General features: G+C 36.7%; 1 protein-coding gene across 7 annotated transcripts in view; it reads right to left on the bottom strand.

The window, feature by feature from the left end:
• Positions 1-17,176, bottom strand: part of MGAT4A (alpha-1,3-mannosyl-glycoprotein 4-beta-N-acetylglucosaminyltransferase A) — a 155,353-nt gene that overhangs the window by 77,982 nt on the left and 60,195 nt on the right. For 5 of the 7 annotated variants that reach the window (XM_072768062.1, XM_072768063.1, XM_072768061.1 and 2 more), the window contains exon 3: positions 330-497. In XM_072768062.1, coding sequence (XP_072624163.1) covers positions 330-497 — 168 coding nt within the window. The remainder of the gene's footprint in view (positions 1-329; positions 498-17,176) is intronic. The other 2 variants (XM_072768066.1, XM_072768065.1) reach the window with 1 other exon arrangement.

Below are 17,176 nucleotides of genomic sequence, written 5' to 3'. Positions count from 1 at the left end.
ACACAGGTCACAACATAAAACATGTAAAAATGCAAAATTAAATTTTAATCTCATTTGGAATACGTTTTTTAAAAGATCTGTTTTTTTTTGCTATTAGGGAAATTCGTACAACTGAAATCTAAATCAACATTACTCTCTTACAACCACATTTAGCAATTAATAAAATTTTTTTTATCATTTACCATTATAGGGAAGTTTTGTGTGATGTTTCTCTCTGAAAACAGTTAATAAATGTTGGCTGAAAAGCTATTTTACACAACTTCCAAATAAATTATGAAAATTCTATTTTCAAAGGGTTATGTGAAATAAAACTAAAGTATCATTTGTACCTGAAAATTTATTTAATGAATCCTTACTTCCATTTGTTTCTGCTCCTACACGCTTGAACTGCTGTACAATGGCATTTAATTCAGAAGAGCGCTGCGAGATTCTATGTTCAGCTATTCGAAGACGTTCTTTCAAGGCAAGAAACTCTCGTTGATAAGCAATCAGTTTTTCTAGAAGCAAAACCAAAAGTTTTTAATATATTTCTTTAAAAAAAAACATAAAATATAACTGTAAGATCAGAAATTTAAAAGTCACATTTTCCAGAAAAAGATACTCATGTATTGATAAAGGATTAAAAATTGGGGTGCCTGGGTGGCTCAGTCAGTTAAGCATCTGCCTTTGGCTCAAGTCATGATGCCAGAGTCCTGGGATCAAGCCCCTCATCAGGCTCTCTGCTCAGTGCCTGCTTCTGCTTCTCCCTCTCCCTGCCACTCTGCCTACTTGTGCGTTCTCTTTCTCTGTCAAATAAATAAATAAAATCTTAAAAAAAAAAAAGTCCCAACCAGTTAAATATAACAAAGCTTCCACTAACATAATGCTCTATTTTTAATGTTAGAAAGCAATTTATTTTTTCCTGAGATTTTCTTTAAATTTTATTTTATTTTTTTTAGAGTTTTCGTGAGTTTTATTTTTTTCTTTTTTTTATTGGTGTTCAATTATTGCCAACATATAGCATAACACCCAGTGCTGATCCCACCGAGTGCCCCCCTCAGTGCCCATCACCCAGTTACCTCCACCCCCCGCCCACCTCCCCTTCCACTACCCCTTCATTTCCCAGAGTTAGGTGTCTCTCATGTTTTGTCACCCTCACTGATATTTTCACGCCTTTCCCTTTATTCCTTTTCACTAATTTTTATATTCCCCAAATGAATGAGACCATATAATGTTTGTCCTTCTCCGATTGACTTATTTCACTCAGCATAATACCCTCCAGGTCCATCCACATAGAAGCAAATGGTGGGTATTCTAATGGCTGAGGAATATTCCATTGTATACATTAAATTTGATTTTAATTCAATTTATTAAACATACAGCATATTACTAGTTTCAGGGGTAGAATCTAGTGATTCATCAGTTGCATATAACACCTAGTGCTCATTCCATCAAGTGCCCTTCTTAATGCCCATCACCTAATTCCCCATCCTCCCACCACCTCCCCTCCAGCAACCCTTAATTTGTTCCCTATAGTTAAGAATTTCTTACAGTTTGTAAGCACTTTCTACTTAGCACTTCAGAATGTAAAGATAGAGAAAAAAAAGAACAAAAGATTTTAGAATTAACACTTCAAGCATAATACTAACATCATTTTTCAAAAGATTTAAAGAACTATAAAGACCTTATTTGTATTAAGAAGACAGAGATGAAGTATTGAAATTGATGATAATATATCTAATAATAAAATGAATATTACCTCTTTTATATATAGCATAATCATTTATTTCCATAGGCTGTTTCCTATGTACTTCCTATTCAGGCAAAGATTTCCCTAGGCCAGACTTTGGCCAAATTTCTGATTCCTAAAAACTCTAACAGGCAGATGTAAAATAAACTGGGATGACCCCAGTTAAAAGTCATCCATTTTAATTTGAGAGAATCACAGGTCAGGAAAACCTGATCTGGGAAATAAAAGTGGATTTTATGAGGATAAATGTAGACACTGAAACAACAGTATGAGACAGCTCAGAGAGACAAAGTGCACAGTGAGAAGAAGCCTAAGGACAGAACTTGACATCAAAATCTAAGACACGGTGGAAGAGACAGCATTCATTAATCTCGATCAACAATGCTGAAAGATAGCTGAGGTTATGGAGCAGTAGGAGTAATTTCCACAACCTCATTAAATTAAGAGAAACCCGAACAATGGTTTTCAACTTCTGTATCAAGCTAGATAATCCAAAGCTACTATTTTGACATCTAAACAAAACACACTTTAGAAAGACTACTTTTTTACTTAATATTATCTCTGCTTTATTCAAGGATAGACTCAATTTAAGAAACAGACTTACAAAAAATAAATCTGTATGTTTCATAAAGCTAGTCTTAAAAAAGGCAATTATGTTGTTCCTTGTCCCTTATACAAAAGCCCACACAGTAAACATCTCTTCAGAATTTTGTGGCAGGGATAAAAAAAAGTCTGTCCTGCTCAACTGTCATTCTTCCCTATAATGAACAAGGACAGCCATGTAAGTAGCTGTATTCCCCTTAACTTGCTGGCTTTAGAAGGTAAAGAAGAGCAGGCTGTGATTAGGAAGGGACTATACGGAACTTTGAGGTGCCAGCAAGATTCTCATGACTGACCTGGGTAGTGGTCCAATAAAATTCATTATTATACATTCACAATTTAGATACTTGTCCATATGCACAAACTTGTTAAATGTCAAAAAGATACTATTCCCAAACACAAAACTATAAACAATTATACTCTCACAAAGACTGTAACAATTATAACAAGAGATACCCAAGATTCATGTGATGAAAACTACAGACCCCTTACCGATACCTTATAATAGAAGAATAAATGAAGTTGTGTCTTAATCCTAAGTGAGAAGACTCAATCTTGAAAGAAAAGAGGGAGGGAGGGAGGGAGGGAGGGAGGGAGGGAAGGAAGGAAGGAAGGAAGGAAGGAAGGAAGGAAGGAAGGAAGGAAGGGGAAGGGGGGAAGGAAAGGGGAAGGGGAGAAGGAAAGGGGAAGGGGGGAAGGAAAGGGGAAAGGGGGAAGGAAAGGGGAAGGGGGAAAGGAAAGGGGAAGGGGGAAAGGAAAGGAAAGGAAAGGAAAGGGGAAGGGGGGAAGGAAAGGGGAAAAGGAAAGGGGAAGGGGGAGGGAGGGAGGGAGGAAAGAAAGAAAAGAAAAGAAAAGAAAAGAAAAGAAAAGAAAAGAAAAGAAAAGAAAAGAAAAGAAAAGAAAAGAAAAGAAAAGAGAGAAAAGAAAAAAGAAAAGAAGAGAAGAGAAGAGAAGAGAAGAGAAGAGAAGAGAAGAGAAGAGAAGAGAAGAGAAGAGAAAGGAAGGAAGGAAGGAAGGAAGGAAGGAAGGAAGGAAGGAAGGAAGAAAGAAAGAAAGAAAGAAAGAAAGAAAGAAAGAAAGAAAGAAAGAGAAAGTCTACCATAAGTTAAAGAATAAATTTAATACAATACCTTTCAAAAAATAATGAAACTTTTTTGGAATGAATTTTTACATGTGATTCTAAAATTCATCTAGGAGAGAGAATGTTTTTAAAGAGAAAAAATCAATAAATAATAAAGGGGAAACTTGCTCTGAGATCAGAACACATTAGAAGGGTATCAAAAAAAAAAAAAAAAAAAAAGAAGGCTATTGAAATTAAAACAGTAATGGTTGCCAGGTCCAGACAGTATCAACAAGGGCCGATTACATCAGGCAGGCTGTGTTCAAAATTAGTGTGAATGAATGGTCCTCTTGGTTCCTCCCTCTTTATGTGAGCAAGTTAAAATTCTCTAGCACTCATGCAGTTAGTTTCTTGACATCAACCACCCAAAAGAGAATTAGAACTCTCTGGAGAAATAAGTTGAAGATCAAATTGAAACAATCTGGTGTAAAGTAAGAAAACATTATTTAAAAAAAAAAAAAAAAAAAAGACAGGACTTGTCAAAAGGGCTCAGCAAGGTACTTGAAGGGCTCCTGACCAAATTAGGGACAATGTAAAGTACAAAACAAATACTGATAGTAACAGATGAGGAAGATGTCTTTCTTATAGCAGAATGCCAACTAATAAATGTAGAAAGAATGATGAATGTTGGAAAAATCACCATTTTGCAACTATCAAAGCAATAACGGATTCAGGCAAGAATAAAAAACAGATGCTAAAACTAGCAGGTGGAAGTGTGCTGAAGAACAGGATATGTACATATCTCCCTACAAAGTACTTGGTAATTAACAAAGGGAAAATATGCTAATTTTACCATGGATAAAACTAGCAGATATCTTATTTAAGGGACCAAAGTTCACATCAGCAACTAGAAAACAGATATGACATGCTTCCCAATGTAATGCACAGAGGATACACCTCATTTATGTGGCATTTCTGCCTAAAAGGCATAATCTGAATCTAATCTCAAGGAAACATCAGACAAGATACAAAACAAAAGGCTTATACTATAAAAAATGCCAAGGTCATCAAAGACAAAGGCTTGTTAGGAAGTGCAGCAGATCTTTAAAGAGGCTAAAGGAGACATGACAACTCAATGCAAAAGCACAGTCCTGGGCTGAATCTTGGATCAGCAAAACTAAATTCTACAAAGAACATTACTGGAAAAAAATAATAGAATATAGACTATATATTTGTGCTCATGTTAAATTGCCTAAGTTTGATACTCATAATGAATACTTTAGTAGAATTCCTTGTTCCTAGGAAATAAACATTAAATTAGGGGTAAAAAGGCAGGATTTCTGTAATTTACACCCAAATAGTTCTAAAAAGAAAAATTATCTACAAATAGAAAGATGATAAAGGCAAAATATTCACAATAGGTGAAATGTATTGAAAAGTCTGGGACATCTGGGTGGCTCAGTGGTTGAGCATCTGCCTTTGGCTCAGGGAGTGATCCAGGGTCCTGGGATCAAGTCCCACATTGGGCTCCCTGCAGGGAGCCTGCTTCTCCCTCTTCCTGTGTCTCTACCTCTCTCTCATGAATAAATCTTAAAAAAAAAAAAAAAAAAGAAAAAAGGAAAAGAAATGTATAGAAAAGTCATTTTGTACTATACCCTTGTAACAACTTCATTTGAAACTTTTTTAAAAAGTAAGCTAGAGGACTGGATGGCACACAGGTTAGGTCTTTCAGCAGCTCTTGATTGGGAAGGTGGGATATGGACCTGAGGGCAGTCTCTGTTCCTACATGCCATTTTCTTGGTACTTTTTGAACCCAGAGGCCAGCTTCACCAAGGAGGGAGAGTGACCAGTACCAGCAGAGAAATACCCCTACTCCTAATTCCAAAACACTGCCCTGCTTTGAGGTGACTTGGACATGCTCCTGAAAAGATTCCTTGGGCCTGCGGAGTGCTAGATAAAGTCCTAAGTATTTTCTTTCAGCCCAAATGCCAGTGCTGCTCTAAGCCCAAAGCCCACAGCTAAGAACGGGCTCCAGATGGGTCATTTCCCATATCTCACATCCATCTTTTGTTTCTAACTCCACCTGTCAATATGAAAAGGGTTCACTCCATATATCAGAGCAAGTCCATTCTCCAGCTAGAAAGCCATGTCAAAGAAAAAGAGTATGTGTGGTAAAAGTCCTCTGCTAGACCTGCTAGGAATACCACAGGATGCTGTTGGCTCCTTTGAACACAAAGAAGTTACATATAATCTTCCCACAGCCCTCCCAGGAGTGCAGTCCATTCTCCATCACCTACCCAAACACAGGCTAACTAGTGACTTCCAGAATTTTCTCCACCTATATTTTTCACAATATTACACTGCTCCCTGTGGAGATAGATGTATCATCCCAGAAGTTAAATTCAAACTTTAGCGTAACAGACAAAAAAAAAAAATTCCTTCAAATTAATGATCATGTTTGACAATTCCCTGTTTTTAACATTAGGAGCACAATGCTTATTTTTGCTTTTCTTTAATCATTTCAATCAGTTTCTGTTGGGGGACTGGCAAGAAACTGTGGGAATTCTGATACTATCATCTTAATGGGAAATGCCTAATTTTGTTTGGTTGGTTTTTATTGTAGACAAAATCTTAACTTTTTTTAATTGTAGAAAATTATATATTCAGATGAGACAATGAATGAAAGTACAAATCATGTTGTGTGAACCTAAGACTCTGAAACATATAAAAATTTCCAAAGAAACCATTTTAATTTCTTCAAAGCAAATAAGCCAGTTTTCCAGTGAAAAGCATACCTTTAGGTCCTCAAAGGCTTATTAGGTTGAACCATATGAAACTGCTGGTATTTGATCATTTTTGACAAAAATGGCAATTTCAGATGGCTCAACAATTCTTTGGAGTCAACAATTTAAAAATATGTGACCAATATATACAATACACCAATACGATATGAAAAATTAACACAAACTGGTAATAAAAACTAATCCCAATACATAATATATAAAAACAGAACAAAAGACTTCATTTTTCAAATAATAGTACACTCTTTATTAGCAAGATGTGGAGGATACTACTGAATTCTATGAGCTAATGTTAAAAACTGGCTTTTAATAAAAATTATCAAAAACTAAATCCACATTTAAATTTCTTAATTTTAAAATATATTAAATAGGGATCCCTGGGTGGCGCAGCGGTTTGGCGCCTGCCTTTGGCCCAGGGCGTGATCCTGGAGACCCGGGATCAAATCCCACGTCGGGCTCCCGGTGCATGGAGCCTGCTTCTCCCTCTGCCTGTGTCTCTGCCCCTCTCTCTCTCTCTCTGTGTGACTATCATAAATAAATAAAAATTTATAAAAAAAAATAAATAAAATATATTAAATAATAAAATTCTAGCCCTGGAAAGAATGTATATAAATAATCTGGTCCATCCCTCTGTCCTTTAGTACTCTAATGAAATAATGCAACAGATAAATATTTTAAAATTTCTAAAGGAGTGAGGAGCTCTCTTAGAAAAAGATTCCACAATTTAACAAGCCTTATTTTTCAGGAAGTCATTGCCTTTGAATAACATTTCACTTCACATTCATCATTCTTATACAACCATTTTTTTAAAAAGAAGGCCCAGCTGAAATTATGGGCAATTTCCTACTTAAAAATCTCTTAAAAAATAAAAGAACTGGATTCATAAAGAGTTTAGAAGAACTAGTCTAGAAAAGCCAAAAGACAGGGGAGCAGGAGTCCAAATGAGATAGGTTGAATGGAATGCGCACAGACAATCCTAATTAGAATGGATAACTAAAAGTTACAAACAGGACTTAGTATCTCATTCTCTAACTTTACTGAGTGTAAGAATTACATGGAAGAGACTGTTAAAACACAAAATTCTGGATGCCATCTCCAGAGATTTTGATTTAGTAGGTCTGAAATTGTGCTTAAGAATTTTAAATAACAAGAGCACCTGGATGGCTCAGTTGGTTAGGCATCCAACTCTTGACCTCAGCTCAGGTCATGATCTCAGTTGTGTGATCGAGCCCTGCATCAGGCTCCATGCATAAAATTCTCTCTCTCCCTCTCCATCTCCCTCTGTCCCACCCCTCTTAAAAAAAGAAAATTCAAACAAGCTTCAATGTGATGCTGAGTCACTCACTGAGCAGCACTGAGGTAACCAATACTGTCCTCAAAGTAGGTCTAGAATCAAGCAGCCTGTAAATTTGCATAGTTCTACTACCTACCAGCTGCTCCTCCTCTCTCTGGCTTGCAAGTTAAAGGAACCAGGGACAGAAGGATGCCATTAAAATGTTCAGGACATAATCCTCAAGATTACACTTGGGGCACAGAGAGATTTCAAAATGTCCAGTGGACATCTATTTCCAAGGCCCTCTTAAGAATTATGTAGAATTACCGAGATCCCTGGGTGGCTCAGCGGTTTAGCACCTGCCTTCGGCCCAAGGCATGATCCTGGAGTCCCGGGATCGAGTCCCATATCAGGCTCCCTGCATGGAGCCTGCTTCTCCCTCTGCCTGTCTCTCTCTCTCTCTCTCATGAATAAATAAATAAGATCTTTTAAAAAAAAATTATGTAGCATTACCAAAATCATTCCCTGTTTCTGGAGTATTCTTCTCAGGATCCATACAAGCATGGATTAGAAAAAGACCTGAATCATTCTATATCCGAAAGGGAAAATGGGGCTCATAGATATACAGAATCATATACTTTAAATTAAAACAATGAAAAAATAAAAAATAAAAATATAAATTAAAACAATGAGTAAAATTCCTCTGTTCTCTTACATGTTTTCGCTATGCTTATAAAACATACTAACTAGTGAATGAATACCAGATAAGCTATGGTTGAGAAGTTGTCTGGAATACAATCGTTATTTGTGAGTTGTCCCCGAAGTAATATAATCATTAACAATGTTATTCAAAACAGACTTCCAGGTAGAGGCTTAATAAGTTAAAATCTATCCACTGACCTTATAAAGCACAATCCCTGAAAACAATCAAATGACCCGTTACAACAGACTCCTAGAAATATTTTCTTCATCTAAATAGCTGCAAATCATTTCTCTGAGAACTGGGCAATCTCTTTTCAGCAATTATCCTAAAGTCCCAAATTCCATCATTATAGTGAAATGAGATGAAAAAAAGAATAATAAACTACATAACTTAGGATAATGCTTACTAGAGTATATTTAGCCATATTTTTATAATCATTCTTTACTTTTAAAATATATCAACAATTTTATTAAACTTGATTTTTAAAAATTCAAAAAGTTATAAGGAGCTTGGAGTAAAAATTATCAGTCATGAACTCTTTTTCTTAAGTACTAAAACTAACTGGCAGACATGTTCCAAAATGCTGCTTTGTTTCAAAAGAAAAATTGTATTCTAGGGGCTCCTGGGTGGCTCAGTCAGTTGAGCATCTGCCTTTGGCTCAGATGGGGTCCTGGGATGGAGCCCTGAGTTGGGCTACCCGCTCTCTCCTAAGTGCTCACTCTCAAATAAATAAAATCTTTTAAAAAGATTGTATTCTAGAATATATAATGAGGGCAGCCCAGGTGGCTCAGCGGTTTAGCGTTGCTGCCTTCAGCCCAGGGCGTGATCCTGGAGACCTGGGATCAAGTCCCGCGCCGGACTCCCTGCATGGAGCCTGCTTCTCCCTCTGCCTGTGTCTCTGTCTCTCTCTCATGAATAAATAAATAAAGCCTAAAAAAAAATTATATATATATATATATATAATGATATGTATTTTCCCATGAAGACTCCCTGAAGACAGAGCATTACTTTCTACATTAGAATCATCTTTATTAGGGACGCCTGGGTGGCTCAGAGCACCTGCCTTCGGCTCAGGGCGTGATCCTGGGGTCCTGGGATCAAGTCCCGCATCGGGCTCCCTGCAAGGAGCCTGCTTCTCCCTCTGCCTAGGTCTCTGTCTCTCTCAATCTCTCTCTCCCATTAATAAGTAAATAAATAATTTTTAAAAAAGAAAAAAAAAAGAATGATCTTTATTTAAAAAGCAGAATACTGACCATTAGCCAATCCTACACTATGGACTGCCCCTACCAATCAACATGTCCTCTTTCTGGATCTCCTTCAATAGATCAGGTTATTCCTTTTAAGATCTAGTTTGTGCTTTTTTTCTTCCCTCCTTTTCTACCTTCCTCTTGTTCCTTTTTTTCCACTTTTCTCTCCTACTACTCTTCTGCAAAACCCTTTTCAAATTCTTCTGTGTTTCTTTCTGGACTTCTCATTTTCATCCACAAAACTTCACAGCTCTTACCCCATTTTTCTTTCATATTATTCACACTCCCCGCATCCACCCTGCAAAATCTCCACCTTCTCTGTTGTCTTTGTTTTCAATTACTGGGGACTTTTTTTTTCCTCCAATTGACCTAAGTAGTCCAATTGCCTGGAGATACTAATTTTGTTGTTTTTGCAAACTTCACTAAAAACAATCGAGAACTTAGGATTTTTCCTTCTTGGAACCACAATGGCCAAAAAAATAAAAAATAAAAAAAAAAAAAGAAAATTGACAGGAAAACATTTTCACAATTAAATCAGAAAATGAATGTAGAGAGACAGGTAAGATCACCCTAAACCCATAATGTTGATGAAACATTATAAAAGATTATAAAAGTGAAATATCAGACGATGACTCTTCAGATGACAATATCATGAATGAATTTTATCAAGATCAAGGCTTCCAGCTACAGATCAAAACAGAGATCCTCCTAGTCTTCCCACTAAGCATAATAAAACTCCTGGACTTTACATATTATAAATACAAAGACAACCCAGCGGTAGAGAGAAGACAGCAGATAGAAGGGACAGTGGAGTCAAAGAACAACACATGGTGAGTTCTCAGTCTCTTCTTTCTGCTTCATATATTCCAGATTGCATACTGGAGAAGCCAGCATCCTGGAAGCACCATAGAGGCACAAAAACACCCCCGGAAAAACTGCTCTCTCTTGCCAAAGGACTAAGGATGGAGCAAGAAAACTTTGAGACAATAACCACTATATTTCTGACCAAATACCATGAAAACAACCAGAGTCCCATCTTCATCCCAATGGCAAAAGACAATCACAAAGTCCAGACCTCCACCCCTGTCTGACTGTAACAAGGCTGCCGGCACGTGTGTGCGCGCGCGCACACACACACACACACACACACATACACACCACACACGGGTAATATAAAAAAAGACTATGTGCAGGGCATCTGGGTGGTGCAGTTGATTGATTATCTGACTCTTGGTTTCACCTCAGGTCGTGATCTTGGGCTCATGAGATTGAGCCCCACATCAGGCTCTGTGCAGAGTCTGCTTCAGATTCTCTTTCCCTCTGCCCCTCCTGCTCATGCTCTCTTTCTCTCTAAAATAAAGAAATCTAAAACAGAAAAGAAAGACAAGACTGTGTTAAGAGTGAGGACTTACTTCATCCCTCAGCAAAATGTGCCCCTGATTATCTACTGATAATGTGCTTGAAACAATGAAAAGCACTAACAGGTACATTCCCGTCTGCCAGCCAGGTGGCATCATCAGAGGCCTAATAGGGAACCAATCTCCCACCACTGCACAACTGTAATGAGGAGCCCCTTTCCACTGGGAACAAGCAAGGAGGATGGACTTCTACCTCACAAGGCAGTAATAAGGTGGAGTGCCAATCTACCTTATTACTTCCACCTTCCACATTATTTGGCCACCTTCCACCAAATTTTGGATTTGGTGACTTCCCCTCCAAATCCAAAAACAGTGTCAGAAAAGACCAGCTAAGGGGTACCTGGGTGGCTCAGTGAAGCATCTGATTTCAGCTCAGGTCATGATCTCAGGGCCCTGGAATCAAGCCCCACATCAGGCTCCCCACAGTGGGGAGTCTGCTTGTCTCTCTCCCTCTTCTTTTGCCCCTCCCCCTGCTCAGTTCTGTCTCTCCTTCAAATAAATAAATTAATTAAATATTTTAAAAAAGAAAAGGCCAGCTAAGACAGAAACTTCAGACCAAGAGTCTCATAAGATAATACTGAAAATGCCCTGGTTAGATGAAAACCACTCATTACACTAAGAATCGGGACAATTTCAACTTGAAAGAGAAAAGACAATCAGTAAATGCCAACACCAAGATGACACAGATATTGAAATTATCTGATAAAGGTTTAAGAGCAACCATCATAAAAATGTTTCAACAGGCAAATTTTTTAAAAATTGAAAAAAAACCAAACCCTACACAAAGAAATAGAAAAGATATAAAATCAAATGAAAATTTTATACAAGAAAATACCATAACTGAAATTTAAAAAATTTAATGTATGGGCTCAACAGCAGAATGAAGAAGAAAGAAGAAAGTGTCAGTGAATCTTGAGAAGACAACCAAAATTGCCCAATCTGAACAACAAAGAGAAAAACCGCTCAGAAAAAAAAAGTCAAACAATCTCAGGAACTTTGATACTATAACAAAAAAGATCTAACATTCCTGTCAATAGAGTCCCAGAAGGAAAAGACAAAGACAGTGGGGTGGAACAAGAATTAGGAAAAATAATGGCTACAATTACTCAAATTTGGCAAAAATATAAACACACATAAAGATGTAAGAAGCTGAGAAAATAACAAAAAAGATAACCCCCCACCCCCCCAAAAAAAAACCTGTACCAAGCAACACCATAAATGAATTTCAGAAACTAGATACAAAGAAAAAAATCTTGACAGCAGCCGGAGATAAATGGCACAGTATCTACAGGGAAAAAAATAATAATAATTTGAATAACTGCAGATGTCTCCTCAGAAATCATGGCAGCCAGAAGAAAGTAGCATGACATTTTTCAAGTACTGGGTAAAAAAAAAAAAAAAAAAAAAGAACTACCAACCCCAAATTCCCCATCCAGCAAAACTATCAAACCAAGACATTCTCAGACAAAGGAAAACTAATGGAAATTTTCATCAGCACATCTACCCTAGAAGAATGGCTAAAAGGAGGTTCTTGAAATGGAAAGGATAAAAGAAGGAATCTTGGAACATCCTTCTTGGAACATCAGGAAGGAAGAACCAAAAGCAAAAATAGGGTAAACACAACAGATGTTTCTGCTTTTTTCGAGGTTGCCAAATTATGTTTGGTAGTTGAAGCAAAAAGTGTAATGTCTATGTACATTATCAATACAGAGAAAACATTTTATAACAATTATAAACTGTGGAGGCTAAGGGGCTTTAAAGGAAATAGGTTTCTATATTTCACTCAAACTGATAAAATGCCAATAGCAGTAGACTGCAATAAGTTATATATATACAACAACCAGAGAAACCACTAAAATATCTATACAGAGGGATATACTCAAAAACACTAAAGATAAATAATAATGTGATTTTTTAAATTTCCTTTTTATTTTTGAGTGAGATTGCATGGCATGGGATAGCATATAATTGGATTATGGTTTTTTTAAGATTTTATTTTTATTTTTGAGAGAGAAGGCCCAGGTGTGGAGGGGTAGGGAGAGAGGGACAAAGTGAGAATTACAAGCAGACTCCCTGCTGAGCATGGAGCCTGAAGTGCAGGGCTTGATCCTGCAACCCTGAGATCAGAACTTAAGCTAAAACCAAGAATTGGCCACTCAACTGACTGTGCCACCCAGGTGCCCCTGGATTATGTGTTTTTAAACCACTCTACCAATCTTTTAATTGGTAATTTTAGACTGTTAACATTTAATGTGATTAGTGATGTTAGGCTTTATAAAGTCCTGTCATTTTATTTTTATTCACTATTCTCTCCTTTTATGTTGCTGTTTCTCTGTTTATTTTCCTACCTTCTTAAGGATTGTTTGAATGTTTTAAAAATTGCATTGTTATTGGGGGACCTGTGTGGCTCAGTTGTTTAAGCACCTGCCTTTTGCTCAGGTCATGATCCCAGGGTCTTGGGACATCAGGCTCACATCAGGCTCCTGGCTTCTCCCTCTGCACCTCTCCCTCCTTGTGCATGCACATGCTCACTCTCACTCTCTTCTCTCTCTCTTAAATAAATAAATTTTTAAAAGAAAAAGGAACAAACTATTCAAATAACTGACAACTTGGATGGACTTCAATTATGCTGAATTCAAAACATCAACTGTAATAATAGGTCGCATACTGTATGATTCCATTTGTGTAACACTTTCAACATGACAAAGTTATAGTAAGGAATAACAGATTAGTGGTCACCAGGAGTTAGGGAGGCAGGGGACAGAGGAACAGATGGGACTATAAAGGGGCGGCACAAGGGAGATATTTATGGTGATAAAATTGTTCTTTACCTTTGTACAAGAATCTGTACAAATGATAATATGGCAGAGAATTATACACACTCATAGTTTCAATGTCAGTTTCCTGATTTTGGCATTGTACATTACTCATATATAACTCATCATAAGAAGTAACCATTGGAGACAAATGGGAAGTTAGTTACACTGTATCTCTCTGTAGCATCTGTAGCTTCCTGTAATTCTATAATTATTTTAAATAGTTTTTTAGAAAGCAAAACAAAAAAGAACCAAAGGATGAACAAAAATTTCTAAGGACAAAAAGGAAATACAGCATTTTCTTCCAGTTGGTCATTCAACTAGAAGGACATCCTCACAATATTTGCCATAAAAAGTGAAAACATCCTGTTTTGCTAAAACGATGGATAATAGTATTCTCTTGACTAGCATGTATGTGTGCAAAAACATTTACTGGATTAGTTCCTAAACAGACAAATGGTAAAGGCTAATGCGCATATCAAAGTGATTAAAAAGAGATGATGCAGAAATGAAAAAACTTCACTAGGTTCATCATTCTAATTGCTGTTTATCAATTTAATAGTGAAAATGTTTTGCAATTAATAGCATCTTCAACAAAATTATCAAGTGTAAAAGTTCCCAAAAGTTTTGTGTTTTGATGATTAAAATGCAAAAGAACTGTAAGTAATGATGAGCTAGAACATACTAAAGATGTACTTAAAATCAGGAATTTCAAAAAAAAAAAATCAGGAATTACAATTTATAAGCAGAATGTGTTCCAGGTTCATGCATGATCATAATAGTTGATGAGCAGTTAGTTGTGTTCAAAGGACATTGTCTATTGGAATTTGTATACTTACCAAACCAGAAAAATGTACAAAAATGTGGCTTTGTTAAATTTAGATTATTAAAATTTACAATAAAGTTGTTTTTCACTACCCCTTTATTCTTATTTCTGTATTATTTGTAAAACTACTTACAGTGAAAATAAATGAAGGTTGTCCACTGGACGCAGATAAACATTGATAAAATAATAATGATAAAAATCATGTATATGATAATCATATAATAAAATGATAAAACAATATTTTTCCTGGTATAATGAGGGCTTTTAGATTGAGTTTAGGGAAATTGCCACTTTCATCCACAGCTCACCCTTTCCCACATTACTTAAGGTAAACCTCAGTTTGGGATTTCTACTCTTTAGAACGATGCTGCAGAAGGGTGGAAAGGATCAATGGATTCAATAGACATCTCGTTATTTAGTCTACTCTAGGATCTATTAAGACCTGTTAGTGGAACAGATCATCTACAATATTAATCCAACTTTACATCTCTTTCATGATGTAAGGACACACAGAGAGGATGGCCCTACTCATAAAATATCAGAGGTTGCAGTTGCTGCAAAAAATACACACCAAAAAAAAAAAAAAAAAAAACACACCCTGAAGTTCTCATTTATAGGTTAAGCATACTTCTCAAAAATTCCTTAGGCCCTCTCTGAAGTTTTTCATGCACTGAAATTTCACCACATTTGCTTACTTTGGTGCTCATGGATCCTCACTTCTTCACATAGATGCCTCTATAAGCCCTCATTTTATCTCCACTTGGATTAGAATATAACTGTTCTCCACATCTTCTTGAATTCCCCTCCAGCTATTCTATGGATGATCACATAGCTTACCTTCCAAACTGGAAACTCTTAAGTGACTTCCTAGTTAACTCTCCAACATTACCTGTAATGTCACTTAGGATTATTTCTTGCTTCAACATTATCAAATTGCTTGGGTCTCTCCAAACTCACTATGAGTTTTAACCCTCTTAGTGCATGCTGTTTATCAGACCCACATTTCTCTTTCTTCATTTGATAAAATTCCATTCATCCTTCAAAACACTCTTTGGTCATCTTCCCCATGATGCTTTCTCTGACCTCTATCCTCTGTTTAGCTCCTCTTTGTCTTTTTTTTTTTTTCTTTAAAGGTTTGACAGAGAGAAAAGAGAGAGAGAGCAAGCATGCACACTGTGGGCAGGGGCAGAACAAGAGAAGAGAGCCCAGAACCTGAGACAGGAATCAGTCTCACAACCCTGAGATCATGACCTGAGCCGAAATCAAGAGTTGGATACTTAATCAACCATAGCTCCTCTTTATCCTAACTACACTCCTATTTTATATCTACTACACTGCTATAATTACATATATATCTCCTTTTCCCTACTAAACTGTGAGCTTCATGATGGCAAATATGTCAGGAATTCCCAAGACCACACCCAGGTTCACTGATTCAGCAGAAGGACTCACAGTACTCAACATACAGTAGTATAAGCAAAGGGAAAAGGCACATAGGTAGAAGTCTGGAGGAAACCAGGTACAAGCATCCAGGTCTTTTCTCAGTGGAATAATACAGGACACACTTAATTCCTCCAGCAATGAATTCTGACAACACATGCAAAGTGTTATCTACCAGTAAAGCTCACTAGAGACTCAGTGCACAAGGCTGTTATTGGAGGCTAGTCATGTAAGCAAGCTCTGCCTAGCACATACCAATATTCCACACTCAAAGAAGGAAAGCAGATGTTCAGCATAAACCAAATTGCTCGTACAAATAATTTAGGCACAATAAGCCACTCATCATGTAGAGTAAGGTTTTTTTTTTTTAAGATTTTATTTATTTATTCATGAGAGACATGGGGGGAGAGAGAGAGAGGCAGAGACACAGGCAGAAGGAGAAGCAAGCTCCATGCAGGGAGCCTGACGTGGGACTCGGTCCTAGGTCTCCAGGATCACGCCCTGGGCTGAAGGTGAAGCTAAACCACTGAGCCACCCAGGCTGCCTGGAGAGTAAATTTTATACCAGTGTTTACCAGCCAAGTTCCCAGATTCAAGTCAAGTTCCAACCTTGCAAGCAAGCCTTTCTAATGATAAGCTGTCTCACATCTGTTAACTCTCTTTACAGCAGAAATCACATTTTAGATTTTTTTCCCCTACATGTCCGTGCCTTGTAGAATGCTAGGTAATTAGCAGCTATGCCAGTGAATGGCAAATCCTCTTAAATTTAAAAAAAAAAAAATTATAGAAACTGATATGTGTAAAATTCATCATAGCATTATTTATGTAGTTAAGCTAATGATTGTAAGTTTACAATAGAATGCTTTGGACCCACTAAACACCATGACATGGGAAACATCTGTGTTACATTAAGCAAAAACGTAGGTTATACAATGTGCCCAAAATGATGCCAATTACATTTATACTTAGCATAGTAGTTCTCAAACTTTTTGGTCTCAGAACTCCTTCACACTCTTCTAAATGAGAGGACCCCAAAGACCTTTTGTTTATGTGAATTATATCAATATTTACCATATTAGAAATCAAAACCAATTAACATGCAAAATAATTAAAATTATTTTAAAAATAAGCCCATTACATGTTAACATAAATAACATATTTTACAAAAAATAACTGTTTTTCTAAAACAAAAATTTAGTAGAGTGATATTTGCTCAAATCTAATGTCCTGCTTACCAAAATATAGCTGAATTCTCATAGCTGCT

Source organism: Canis lupus, chromosome 11, assembly GCF_048164855.1.
Source record: "Canis lupus baileyi chromosome 11, mCanLup2.hap1, whole genome shotgun sequence".
NCBI classification, from domain to species: Eukaryota; Metazoa; Chordata; class Mammalia; order Carnivora; family Canidae; genus Canis; species Canis lupus.
This window is presented reverse-complemented; position numbering and strand designations above follow the sequence as displayed.